Source organism: Ranitomeya imitator, chromosome 1 (genome assembly GCF_032444005.1).
Source record: "Ranitomeya imitator isolate aRanImi1 chromosome 1, aRanImi1.pri, whole genome shotgun sequence".
Taxonomy (NCBI): Eukaryota; Metazoa; Chordata; class Amphibia; order Anura; family Dendrobatidae; genus Ranitomeya; species Ranitomeya imitator.
Genome location: NC_091282.1, coordinates 691,088,537 through 691,102,102, shown reverse-complemented (window position 1 = coordinate 691,102,102; position 13,566 = coordinate 691,088,537). Strand labels below are relative to the sequence as shown.

Sequence of the window (13,566 nt, the reverse complement as noted above, 5' to 3'; positions counted from 1 at the left end):
ATTTACGGGGCTTTGGAAAATCTACCCAAGAAAGTTTGTTCAATGAATGTTTCACTATTGTTCCCTTATGCTGTATAAACTTCTTATCTTAGATCCAGGATCACGTCACTTAAGGCCCCTTCACATTAAGCGACGCTGCAGCGATACCGACAACTATCCGGATCGCTGCAGCGTCGCTGTTTGGTCGCTGGAGAGCTGTCACACAGACAGCTCTCCAGCGACCAACGGTGCCGGTAACCAGGGTAAACATCGGGTAACTAAGCGCAGGGCCGCGCTTAGTAACCCGATGTTTACCCTGGTTACCTTCCTAAAAGTAAAAAAAAACAAACACTACATACTTACCTACCGCTGTCTGTCCCCGGCGCTCAGCTTCTCTGCACTCCTCCTGTACTGGCTGTGAGCACAGCGGCCGGAAAGCAGAGCGGTGACGTCACCGCTCTGCTTTCCGGCTGACCGACGCTCACAGCCAGTACAGGAGGAGTGCAGAGCACAGCGCTGGAGGACAGACAGCGGTAGGTAAGTATGTAGTGTTTGTTTTTTTTTACTTTTAGGAAGGTAACCAGGGTAAACATCGGGTTACTAAGCGCGGCCCTGCGCTTAGTTACCCGATGTTTACCCTGGTTACCGGCATCGTTGGTCGCTGGAGAGCGGTCTGTGTGACAGCTCTCCAGCGACCAAACAGCGACGCTGCAGTGATCCGGATCGTTGTCGGTATCGTTGCAGCGTCGCTTAATGTGAAGGGGCCTTTAGCTGATTGGAGTTCTTTGTCACATTCATCCACACTAGTACCCAATTCTTTTTTTGAAAGTTTCCACTTCTTCCGAGGAAAGATCAGAAGTCAGTAGTTGCTGTAATGTAGATATTTTTCGTTCCAAAGAGGTAACTAGCATTTATGTGAAAATTTAGTAGAATATACTGTACAGGATTCTTCCCATTTTGTTTTAAATGCAATGTCATCAATAGCATATGCAGGAAAAACTTGTATATGGAGACCACGAGGAATCCTTTTGTTTCTGACATAATTTTCCAAAGATGCCTGGTTCCACCAAACATCTTTAAGGACTCCCTGTGAGCGACATCAGGTGCCTGTAAATTGAAATGACTAAAAACGTTATCCAGTTTAGATAAACAGGATTCATCTGTGGTTCGAAAATCCAAATTGGGGAATAGGATTACAAGAAATCTACACCCCCCTGAGGTGCAAGAACAACAGAACCCCCCATTTTACAAACTACACTTCTCAATTAATTTATCTAGGGGTGCAGTGATCATTTTGACACTACAGGTGTGTCACAGAATTTTATACCATTGGGCAGTGAAGAAAACATAATTACATTTTTATCACCAAACTTTAGTTTTAGCTCCAGATTTTACATTTTCACAAGGGAAATGAGTAAAAATGGCACCATAATTTGTCGAAAAAAAAACAGAATATAGTAAGCCGGAATCCTAGAAATTATGTAAACCAAAAGAAAACAAGGATCCCTAAAATAAATTATTTTAGGGATCCTTGTTTTCTTTTGGTTTACACCATAATTTGTCCCACTATTTCTATTGAACGTGGCAATACCCCATATGTGGTTGTAGAGTACTACTTAGCCATATGGAGAGACTTGGGAGGAATGGAGCGCTCTTTGCTTCCTGGAATACAGATTTTCCTAGAATACTTTGCATATTCCATATGCAGAACTCCTAAGAATTAAAAAAGCAGAATCCCCCTTCAAGTGACCCCATTTTGGAAATTACGTAATAATAATAATAATAATTTTTATTTATATAGCGCCAACATATTCCGCAGCGCTTTACAAATTATAGAGGGGACTTGATACCCCTTTGGGAATTTATCTACAGATGTAGTAATAATTTTGACTACATGGGTGTTTTCCAGAAACAAGCAGTGGATGTTGCAGAGTGAAAATTGCAAATCTGCCTCTGTAGTGACCAGTACGCTGTAGTGACCAGTACATTGTGCCCAGTTCGTGCTTCTGGAGATACAGACCTGTAAATTAGGTGGGCACTCATCGCTATAGAAATGCCAAACGTGTAGACACTAAATGTGGTTTAGGCACACTGTGGGGCTCAGAATGCAGAGGGGCATTTAGATTTGGGAGTGCAGAATTGACTGGATTTCTCTTGCGGGGGAGGAGCCATTTTTCATTTCCAGAGATTTTTTACTACCAGTTATATTGAAGCCCCCCATATTTCCAGTGACAGATGATGGACCACAGTGAGTGGGGTACTTGCTTTTTTTTGTGGATTGATTTGAAGATTTTATTATGAATGTTTTACATAACATTTGAGATCACATTTGTCCTGTGCTGTACGCTGAACACCGAAAGTATTCAGACCCCTTTACATTTTTCACTCTTTGTTTCAATGCAGCCATTTGGTAAATTCAAAAAAGTTATTTTTTTCACATTAATGTACACTCTGCACCCTATCTTGACAAAAAAACAGAAATGTCGAAATTTTTGCAAATGCAAGAAGAATCAAAAACTGAAATATCACATGGTCATAAGTATTCAGACCCTTTTCTTAGACACTCATATTTAAGTCACATGCTGTCCATTTCCTTGTGATCCTCCTTGAGATGGTTCTTCTCCTTCATTGGAGTCCAGCTGTGCTTAATTAAACTGATAGGACTTGATTTGGAAAGGCACACACCTGTCTATATAAGACCTCACAGCTCACAGTACATGTCAGACCAAATGAGAATCATGAGGTCAAAGGAACTGGCCAAGGAGCTCAGAGACAGAATTGTGGCAAGGCACAGATTTGGCCAAGGTTACAACAGAATTTCTGCAGTACTCAAGGTTCCTAAGAGCACAGTGGCCTACATAATCCTTAAATGGAAGAAGTTTGGGACCACCAGAAGTCTTCCTAGACCGGGCTGTGCAGCCAAACTGAGCAATCGTGGGAGAAGAGCCTTGGTGAGAGAGGTAAAGAAGAACCCCAAGATCAATGTGGCTGAGCTCCAGAGATGCAGTAGGGAGATGGGAGAAAGTTCCACAAAGTCAACTATGACTGCAGCCCTCCACCAGTCTGGCCTTTATCACAGAGTGGCCCGACGGAAGCCTCTCCTCAGTGCAAGACATATGAAAGCGCCCACATAGATTATACATATCACTCATGGGACTGCTGGTTTTTGTTTTTTTTCCTTCTCCTGAAGATTTGGACTTGCCATTGTGTAATCCCAGCAATCCTATATTAGATTCACTCCTAATTGTTACTTTGTGACCTTTTACAGGTGGCTAAACAATGGTATGACTTTGATCGCTCGTCCTTTGTGTTCGTGCGCAAGCTGCGGGAAGGGCAGAGCTGCATATTCCGACACCAGCACAACTTCGACGACAATGGGATCATGTATTGGATTGGAACAAATGCAAAGTAAGTAATTCATTTTACAGATTTCTATCTGCACAAGTTTGTTTGGATGAGTTCGCATAACCTATTCAGTTCTCAATGACGTTTGTATTTGTAACACTCTTCTACTTAAATATAGAAGAATGATGATCCTAAAGACTTAAAAAAACAAAGCCACAATTTTTTTTTAGAAACCAAGTCTTTAAAGTAATTTGTCATTTTATATTTTTCATCTGCGTATATATGTGTGTGTGTGTGTGTGTGTGTGTGTGTGTGTGTATGTGTGTGTGTGTGTGTGTGTGTGTGTGTATGTATGTATATATATATAATCTTCGTAGCCATTTATGAACTGTTGGCTAGTGAAAAAAAAGTCTAATTGTGCAATAGACTTAAAGGCCCCTTCACATTTAGCGACGCTGCAGCGATACCGACAACGATCCGGATCGCTGCAGCGTCACTGTTTGGTCGCTGGAGAGCTGTCACACAGACCGCTCTCCAGCGACCAACGATGCCGGTAACCAGGGTAAACATCGGGTAACTAAGCGCAGGGCCGCACTTAGTAACCCGATGTTTACCCTGGTTACCATCCTAAAAGTAAAAAAAAAACAAACACTACATACTTACCTACCGTCACCGCTCTGCTTTCCGGCTGACCGACGCTCACAGCCAGTACAGGAGGAGAGCAGAGCACAGCGCTGGAGGACAGACAGCGGTAGGTAAGTATGTAGTGTTTGTTTTTTTTTTACTTTTAGGATGGTAACCAGGGTAAACATCGGGTTACTAAGCGCGGCCCTGCGCTTAGTTACCCGATGTTTACCCTGGTTACCAGTGAAGACATCGCTGGATCGGTGTCACACACACCGATCCAGCGATGTCAGCAGGGAGTCCAGCGACGAAATAAAGTTCTGGACTTTCTTCAGCGACCAACGATCTCCCAGCAGGGGCCTGATCGTTGGTCGCTGTCACACATAACGATTTCATTAACGATATCGTTGCTACGTCACAAAAAGCAACGATATCGTTAACAATATCGTTATGTGTGAAGGTACCTTTAGGCACACAAACTGTTTTCTTGTACTTCTGGATGTCGCATGTTAATTAAATCTTTAACTTTTGATTGTTTGTGATGTCTGTTACAGGACAGCGTATGAGTGGGTGAATCCAGCTGCCTATGGCTTGGTGGTAGTAACCTCATCTGAAGGACGTAACCTGCCATATGGACGACTTGAAGACATCTTGAGTCGTGATGGTTCTGCCCTAAATTGCCATACTAATGATGACAAGAGCGCGTGGTTTGCCATCGATCTTGGATTATGGATTGTCCCATCTGCCTATACTCTGCGCCATGCCCGCGGTTATGGCCGTTCTGCTCTTCGGAATTGGGTCTTCCAAGTGTCCAAGGATGGACAGAACTGGACAACTTTATATACCCATGTAGATGACTGCAGCCTTAATGAACCAGGGTAGTTATGGATTTTCACAAGTGATAGTTTTATAGATTTTTTTTTTATTTTAACAATTAACTGTATAGCTGCATACATAAGATGGCTTTGCTGAAAACTAGGCTTAGAGGGGAACATATCACATTGAAATAATTCTTTATACCTGTAGCTACAGGGTTCATCTGCAGGTTAAAGGGAACCGGACAGCTCATACATGCTGCCCGTGGATCCGGCAGCATTTATCAGACAACATACTGGTTTAGCTGTGAAACACTGCATTCTTTCTTAGAAAAACAATGTAATATCTGCCGGGGTCCGAGCCACATGGGAGTGTAGTCGGTAGGACAGTTCCCTGGTGGCTTCTCTCCACCCGCTGTTAATGACTGACAGGCCTGCCCCTATACACGCATGCGGAGAGACATCTGTCATTCAAAGGGAATGGATGGGCAGAAGCCGCCGGGGACCCTCCAGTCTGATTAGACTCCCATGCGGCTCGGTCTCCAGCAGCTTTTAAGCATGATTATCTGAAGTACTGTGTTGTTTCCGAGTTAAACCTACATGGCTGGAATCATACAGCCAGTGTCTGATTTCATTCTGCCTGCGGATCAGGATGACTGAAATCTGGCGTCTCCTTTTGTTCTCTGGTATGTGCCGCACTTTCAGTTCAGCATCCAGGCTCCTTTCTTAAGCTATTAACTTGCAGCCTAACTTTATATCTACAGGATCATGGTGTTATCAGGATCCCTTTTAAATGGGGTTTTCCTCTACTTTACAACTAATAGATTATGGGTACAAGGTTGGGGAATAAAGAATTTAAAAAAAACCTGTCCTCCCCTCCCCGACTGATGCTTTGCCTCCAAACTGGGTTCTGTGTCTCCTACGGGTCTCTTCGCATAAACAATGTCACCTAATGGCTGCAGCCAATCAGCGGCCGCAGCGGAGCCCCTGCAGAGGAGCAGCCTTGAACCAGAGTCCATATAGCCTCTCTGTATACAGTACACGCGAACGTTCCCCGTGATCGCTATGTTATAACACCTCAATGACTTACTACTTGTTTCCTTTAAGTTCCACTGCCACATGGCCACTGGACCCACCAAGAGAGGAGAAGCAGGGTTGGCGGCACGTGCGAATCAAACAGGCTGGGAAAAATGCCAGCGGGCAGACCCATTACCTTTCCCTCTCCGGCTTTGAATTGTATGGCACTGTTACTGGAGTGTGTGAAGACCAGCTGGGTATGTTGGCAAATGTCTAGTTAATGAGAACTGCATGCAATGCTTTTACATACACACATACATGTAAATGACACCTTACGTAAAGTGGTCCAGTGTAAACCAGCGCCATTCATGTACTTCTTACGTCAATCTGACTAGTTCAGTGACTATTTTGAACTACAGGCTGCTGTCAGAATAATTAGACATTTTAAGGATTATCCACCGCTTGGCATTGCCTGTGATACAAATATCAAAAGACTGACCATCACGTCCAAACAGAAAAACAAGTGTTAACAGGTGTAAGCCAAGAGAGTCACTGTATATATCTAGCAAATTAAAGTAGCACTCAGTAACGCTATAGTATGTTATCCTGGAATATATGACAGTGGAATTGCACTACTGCTCTAGATAAGTTAAAATGAAGATACTTACATAGGCTCTCTGCTTACATTGTGCATAGGCAGAAAGCTACCTATCAGGGGCGTGGGCGGGGTTATACACAGCTCAGCATTGCAAGCCCTACTAGATCTGCAGCAGATAGTGATTTTATCCAAACTGCAGCAGGCAGCCCAGTAAGTGACACATCACGGGAATCTGGGTCTCTCTCTCAGATTTGTGGCAAAAACCTAGTGATGGATTCCTTTTTAAGCATCAACAAGAGAGTTATTGATGCAATAAAAGGATACAATAAATCCCTATTTCCCTACAGTGATACATTTCTTATCAGTAACTGCTTGTGGACCGGGGTAAGGGAACCGCTTGTACCCTGCTAGTGCCACACCACATAAGCAGACTTATGGATGTGCTGGGTCTTGTAAAGCTATGTGAGGATAGGTGTCAGAACAGAAGTGTCCTAGAACATCTGTCAGGTTGACATTTCTTTCTTCACCCATTTGCCACTTGTCCCTATAATTAGAGCATTAATGGTTTTTTTTGGTTTTTTTCAAAGTCGTTAAAAGAACTTCTTAATTATTACTCTAATTTTTTTCCATCTGCCCAGGCAAAGCAGCCAAAGAAGCAGAAGCTAACCTGAGACGCCAGAGACGTCTTGTGCGCTCCCAGGTTCTGAAATACATGGTGCCCGGAGCAAGAGTTATTCGTGGCATAGATTGGAAATGGAGAGACCAGGACGGCAGTGCTCAGGGAGAGGGCACGGTCACTGGAGATTTGCATAATGGTATGTATCCCACTTACTGTATCTAAGCTCCGCACGCCAAGTGCTTGCTTTTTCTGTTGGTTTGAAACAAGAGTGATGCACTACTGACTTACCAAACTTTAAAGTGGCTCTGTCACCAGATTTTACAATACAAACAGAATTCAGTACTAAATAGACCTGTTGGACCCAATGAGGCTGGTGTGCTTACTTTGAAAATCCATGTCTGAATGGCCACATGGCTCTCAAATTTAAAGTGAGTGTATTAAACCGCTGGACTCCTAAAATGATCATTTATTTATTCGTAAGAGAAAAGTTCCCAATGGATTATGCCTGTGTTGTTTGTATGGTGACAGATCCGAGTTGTTACTTACCTGTATGGTGTGGACTGGCCGAACATCTTAAAGCATCCATCTTCCCGTCTTTCTTCAGTTTCTTGATTCTTTTTGCTGCTTTGTTTTTAATAAAAATTAAATTTAAAACACATTTTTTTTTCTGTAGTAAAATCCATCTTACGTGAAATTAGAGCTTTGTTTGATCCATTTTCTTCCACCAGTTCACAAAATCTGACACTTCCCACTGATAATATAACGAATATGCGGCTTTTGTGCATGTGTTGTCTAGTGGGTGTGTGATCCCGTGGGCTAGTTTGGAAGGGTTTGTGGCTTGCTACGGCTTTTTCTCTGCCTGATTCCAATCAGATCTTTTTTGCTGTCTGCTCTTCCGTCTTACACGCTACTATCCCTTTCCAGGCTGGATTGATGTCATATGGGATGCCGGTGGCTCTAATTCTTACCGCATGGGCGCGGAAGGAAAATTTGACCTGAAGCTGGCCCCAGGTTATGACCCAGAATCTGCGGCGTCATCCAAACCTGTTTCATCCACTGTTGCAGGCACACCACCTTCCTGGAGCAGCTTGGTGAAAAACAACTGTCCTGACAAAGCGCCTCCCCATTCCTCTTCAACTTGCACAGTTGCTGGAGGTGTGACTGGTTCCTGCAGTCGCAAAGGGAGCAGCAGCTCTGTCTGCAGTGTGGCAAGTAGCAGCGATGCCAGTGTGACCTGTGCCAAGACAGAGAGAAGGGTAGAGGAACCAGGCTCTGACCTGCACCATGATGCAATCCTTGTGCTGTCTTCTAACCCGGCAGCTTCTGGCTCTTCCGCATGCCCACCGGGAGGAGATCAGGTGGGTGAAGGCGATCAGGTGGGTGAAGGCGAGAGGAAGACCGGTGACGCACCTGCTATATCGATGGGCATGGTGAGCATCAGCTCTCCCGATGTCAGCTCTGTGTCAGAGCTCAGCAATAAAGAGGCGGCCGTTCCAAGACCGCTGGGGTCCTCCGCTAGCAACCGGCTGTCGGTCAGTTCTCTGCTCGCTGCTGGCGCTCCAATGAGTTCTAGTGCCAGCGTTCCCAACCTGTCCTCACGGGAGACGTCCAGCCTGGAATCCTTTGTAAGGAGGGTTGCAAACATTGCAAGGACAAACGCCACCAATAACATGAACCTCAGTCGAAGCAGCAGTGATAACAACACCAACACTCTGGGACGCAACGCGGTGAGCTCTGCCAGTGAGTATCAGATTACCTATTCACTTGCTGATTGCTAGGACCCTCACTGATAGGAGGATAGGGGTCTAGAGTCTCCGGTGTGAATGGAACACATGCGCTCTATTCAAAGTGTATGGGACGAGCAGAGCGCTGTAGTCAGCCATAGTCCTTCTCGCCTGACCCACCATTCAGACAGAAGACCCTTAACCTGCTGATTGCTGGGGGTCATCACCTCTGGATAGGTACCGTCCCCTTAATGGAATACTCTGATCTGTAAACATGTTTTGTTTTCTCCTTCAGCCTCTCCGCTTATGGGCGCACAGAGTTTCCCAAATTTGACCACAACTGGAACCACATCCACTGTTACAATGTCGACTTCCAGTGTTACCAGCAGCAATGTGGCCACAGCCACCACTGGCCTTTCTGTTGGTCAGTCCCTCAGCAATACCCTAACAACTAGCCTAACATCCACATCCAGCGAGAGTGACACCGGCCAGGAGGCTGAATATTCACTTTATGGTAAGATGTTGATCACAATGGAGAACTAAGTAATACATGTTTTATTGAAGGGGTCTCAATTTTCATGTGGTTAATGGGGTTTCCTACTTCTTCCTGATCTTGTGCTCTGCAGATTTCCTGGACAGCTGTCGGGCCAGCACTCTTCTGGCTGAGCTGGATGATGATGAGGACCTACCAGAGCCTGATGAAGAAGATGATGAAAATGAAGATGACAACCAGGAAGAACAGGAGTATGAAGAAGTCATGGTTAGCTGTCCTCTGTAGCTGATGGTTTAGTTATGGTAGTATTCAGTGTTTGGATCTGACATTCTTCTTTGTGGTCAGGAGGAAGAAGAATATGAAACTAAAGGTGGCCGCCGTAGAACATGGGATGATGACTATGTACTGAAAAGGCAGTTCTCTGCTCTGGTACCAGCCTTTGATCCTCGTCCTGGAAGAACGAATGTTCAGCAGACCACAGACCTGGAGATACCGGCTCCAGGTGGGTACCAGATTGGGAATACAGTTTTTTGTTGCCTAGATAATGCTGTGACATTGATGTGGACAAGAACGCTGGACAGATATTCCGAACATGGGTGACGTTTTGGTTGATTTGCCTCTTTATATTTATATAACTGCGTCCAGCTTCCACTGTGGCCATAATGGCTATTGTTTTAGGACCTCAATCGTTTGTGTTGTATGACCCCCTACAGAGAAAGCATTTGCCCCACTATTTTTCGTATAGTATGAAAAAACACGTGAGTGAATACGATACCCCTTTCTGACGTAAGGAGTAATAGTACGTCCTATGTCGGGTCACCATATGTCGAGCGGGCTCAGGGTCTGAGAGATGCCGGCTGGGTTACACAGCCAACCTCTGCCTAGAACAGCAGTGACTAGAGCATTCTGCTGTTTAACCATTTAAATGCCAGTGTCTATCATTGACCGCCACACTTAAATGCAGCGTTTGCAGAGTGCATATACGCCTATTCCTATTGGCCCCTAATGACGCTGTGCTGATGGGATGTCATAGCAGGCAGGGTCCTGTTGAGGGCTCCCATGGCTACCCTTCAAAAATTTTGTTATGCCCAACTATATACTTCAATACAGTAGTACCATAGTATATAGCGCAAGAGATAAAACAATCACAGGTTCCAAGTCCCTTATGGGGGTCTGAAAAATAAAATAAATGACACTCCTACCTTTTCATTGTCAGAAATTAAAATAAGCTTATTTAGTATTGTCGCATCTGTAAAGGCTGCACCTATCAAAAAAATGTAACATGCACGAAATAGAATATTGCTGTGAATGCAGATTGTTCTTCAGAATGAGAAGCTTCATTATAACCATATGGTGTATATATATATATATTTGTAATATTATTGTGCAGGTACTCCCCACTCACAGATTTTATATATATATATATATATATATATATATATATATATATATATATATATATATATATATATATATATATATATATATCTCTATCCCTAATAGAAATATGTATATCTCTATTTTCTCCTTCGCCTCATTGGGGGACACAGACCGTGGGTGTATGCTGCTGCCACCAGGAGGCTGACACTAAGTGATACAAAGAAAGTTAGCTCCTCCCCTGCAGTATACACCCTCCTGCTGGCTCTCCGCTCCTCCCCTGCAGTATACACCCTCCTGCTGGCCCCCAGCTAACCAGTTCTTGCTTAGTGTCCCTAGGAGGCACAAGGACGGGTCTGCTATTCAGACCCAAAGAACTCTTTTCACTTTAACCTTTTACAACGGACGAAGGGGGCGACGGATTCTTTCATGTTCCGATCTCCCCCAAACCAACAACAGGCGAGCACGGGAGTTTCACCTCTCCGTATCCTCTCCTGCGACGTGGGAAGCCACTGCCTGAGCTGATTTTAGGGGCGACGGGCCCCTTCTAGGGCACCGATCTCCCCCCTCCCTTATCAGACGAGCACTAGAGTTTCACCTTCAGTATCCTCTTCTGCAGCCAGGCCTATTGCCGGACATGCAGCCCTGCCCACCAGGTTTTACCCTCGGCTGTACAGAGACACTTTTCAGCGTGGCGTCCGAGCAGCCCCCACTGCACCCCCACTATTAAGAGCGGATGGTACACGGAGGCGGACGGTTCCTCTCCACCTCCCTGCTAAAGGAACGATGGATTGAGGACTTTTCTTATCCCTGCACCGTCCAAACAGCAGCAACAGCACAGGATCTTTTCTCAACCTCTGACCTGCTGAACAAAGCTGCATACTGGGGTAAGTGCTGGGACTCGAGCGGTTGGAGGGCTCTGCGCATCTGGCGGTTTATTCCCTTGTTCGGCGCCGGCTGGCTTCAAAAATTTAGCCCCCGGCTTCGGGTTTGTGTAGGCCGCAACCCGGAACTCTTTAGGCTCCGCCCCCCCCCCCCCTATTCAGGCGCCTCTCATTCAGGACGAGAGCTCTATTCTCGGCGGCCATCTTCATCCTCCTGCCATTTCCGGACACGAGCTCATCCGGAAGTGGCTGCTGCATCGCACCGGCGGTACTCAGCTCTGAACACAGCGCTATTCCAGACGGGGGACTCAGAATCTCGCTGAGGAGAATCCTCCCTCCGCACCCCTCCCCCGCACGCACCCCGGCAGCATAAAGGGACTAGCGTTCCCTCTTTTTTAATACTTAACACCTGCAATCTCTCCAGCAGCCTCTGGTCTTAAAGGCACAGGTCTTAAGGGTACATGACCGCATTCCCTGGCCTTGAAGACACATGCCCCTTATAGGTACATGTCCAGCTTTCCCTGGCTTTAACACATGACCAGCATCCCCTGGCCTTAAAGGTTCCCTAGTTTTTAAAAAGGGGCACATTACCAGCATTCTCTGCTCTTTAAGTCATGACCAGCCAGGAGCCGGTCACCTTCCACAGAGTACTTAGTTCAAATGAGCTCAGGAGCCCTCCGCCGCCGCCGATCCCGGCTCTCCCCAGAGTACCTGGTTCCCCTCAAGGGGCTTCACCTCTGGCATAATCTTTGAAAAATGCCCCGGTCTTAAAGGCACATGACCAGTATTCCTGGTCTTAAAGGCACATGACCAGTATTCCTGGTCTTAAAGGCACGTGACCAGTATTCCCTGGTCTTAAAGGCGCATGAACAGTATTCCTTGGTCTTAAGGGCACATGTCCAGTATTACCTGGTCTCAAAGGCATGTGACCAGTAGGCCCTGGTCTTAAAGGCACATGACCAGTATGCCCTGGTTTTAAAGGAACATGACCAGTATGCCCTGGTCTTAAGGGCACGTGACCAATATCCCCTGGTCTTAAGGGCACGTGACCAGTAGGCCCTGGTCTTAAAGGCACATGACCAGTATGCCCTGGTTTTAAAGGAACATGACCAGTATGCCCTGGTTTTAAAGGAACATGACCAGTATGCCCTGGTCTTAAAGGCACGTGACCAATATCACCTGGTCTTAAGGGCACATGACCAGTATGCCCTGGTCGTAAAAGCACATGACCAGTATGCCCTGGTCTTAAAGGCATATGACCAGTATGCCCCACACTTAAAGGCACATGACCAGTATGCCCTGGTTTTAAAGGCACATGACCAGTATGTCCTCGATTTAAAGGTACATGACAAGTATGTCTTGGTTCTTAAAGGCACATCACCAGTAGGCCCTGGTTCTTAAAGGCACATGACCAGTATTCCCTGGTCTTAAAGGCGCATGACCAGTATTTACTGGTCTCAAGAGCACATCATCAATCCGTGGCTGGTCACCCTAACTGAGCTCTGGAGCCTTCCGCCGCTCATCCCCTAACCGCAACCCATGGTTTCTCTGACAAGAGATGGAATCCATCTGTGAATCCTCTGTGGCTCGGAGTGCTCGCAGGACCGATATACATGGTCCCTCTCCTACATGGGAGCCGTCGGCTAGCAGGGGCCGCAAGTGTTCTAGGAATTCGTACAGGCGTCTAGAAAACGGAAGTTTTCTTTTCCTGATCTCTCCCCTATGATTTGTTGAGAACAACGCTGAATATGGATCGCATATTGCCTTGGATTGCCAGAGCTTCAGCAAAAGAGGGACTCTCCTATTTATACCATCAACAAATTGACGAGTGATTCACTGGACAGAAGCCTCTAAGTAGGTTGCCATACCTGGTCTGTTTTTTATGGGCGACGGGTCCTTTAAAAGGCACCGATCCCCTCCCCCCCCACATCTTCAACACACGAACACATGCAGTGTCGCCTCCATGTATCCTCTTCTGCATCCAGGCCTAACGCCAGACAACCTGTCCTGTCCACCCGGGGACCTCAACTCTGGGGATGTACAGAGGCACATATTTTTGGCGTCCGAGCACCCCCCTTTGTATCACCACTA

The 13,566-nt window shown here is 45.9% G+C and overlaps 1 protein-coding gene across 3 annotated transcripts in view; it reads left to right on the top strand.

Moving 5' to 3' along the window:
- The window catches only part of HECTD1 (HECT domain E3 ubiquitin protein ligase 1), a 121,275-nt gene that overhangs the window by 83,111 nt on the left and 24,598 nt on the right, over positions 1-13,566 (top strand). For 2 of the 3 annotated variants that reach the window (XM_069730391.1, XM_069730376.1), the window contains exons 21-28: positions 3,248-3,387; positions 4,503-4,826; positions 5,871-6,037; positions 7,017-7,193; positions 7,922-8,737; positions 9,017-9,235; positions 9,348-9,481; positions 9,560-9,716. In XM_069730391.1, the coding sequence (XP_069586492.1) occupies positions 3,248-3,387; positions 4,503-4,826; positions 5,871-6,037; positions 7,017-7,193; positions 7,922-8,737; positions 9,017-9,235; positions 9,348-9,481; positions 9,560-9,716 (2,134 nt within the window). The remainder of the gene's footprint in view (positions 1-3,247; positions 3,388-4,502; positions 4,827-5,870; positions 6,038-7,016; positions 7,194-7,921; positions 8,738-9,016; positions 9,236-9,347; positions 9,482-9,559; positions 9,717-13,566) is intronic. The other variant, XM_069730381.1, reaches the window with a different exon arrangement.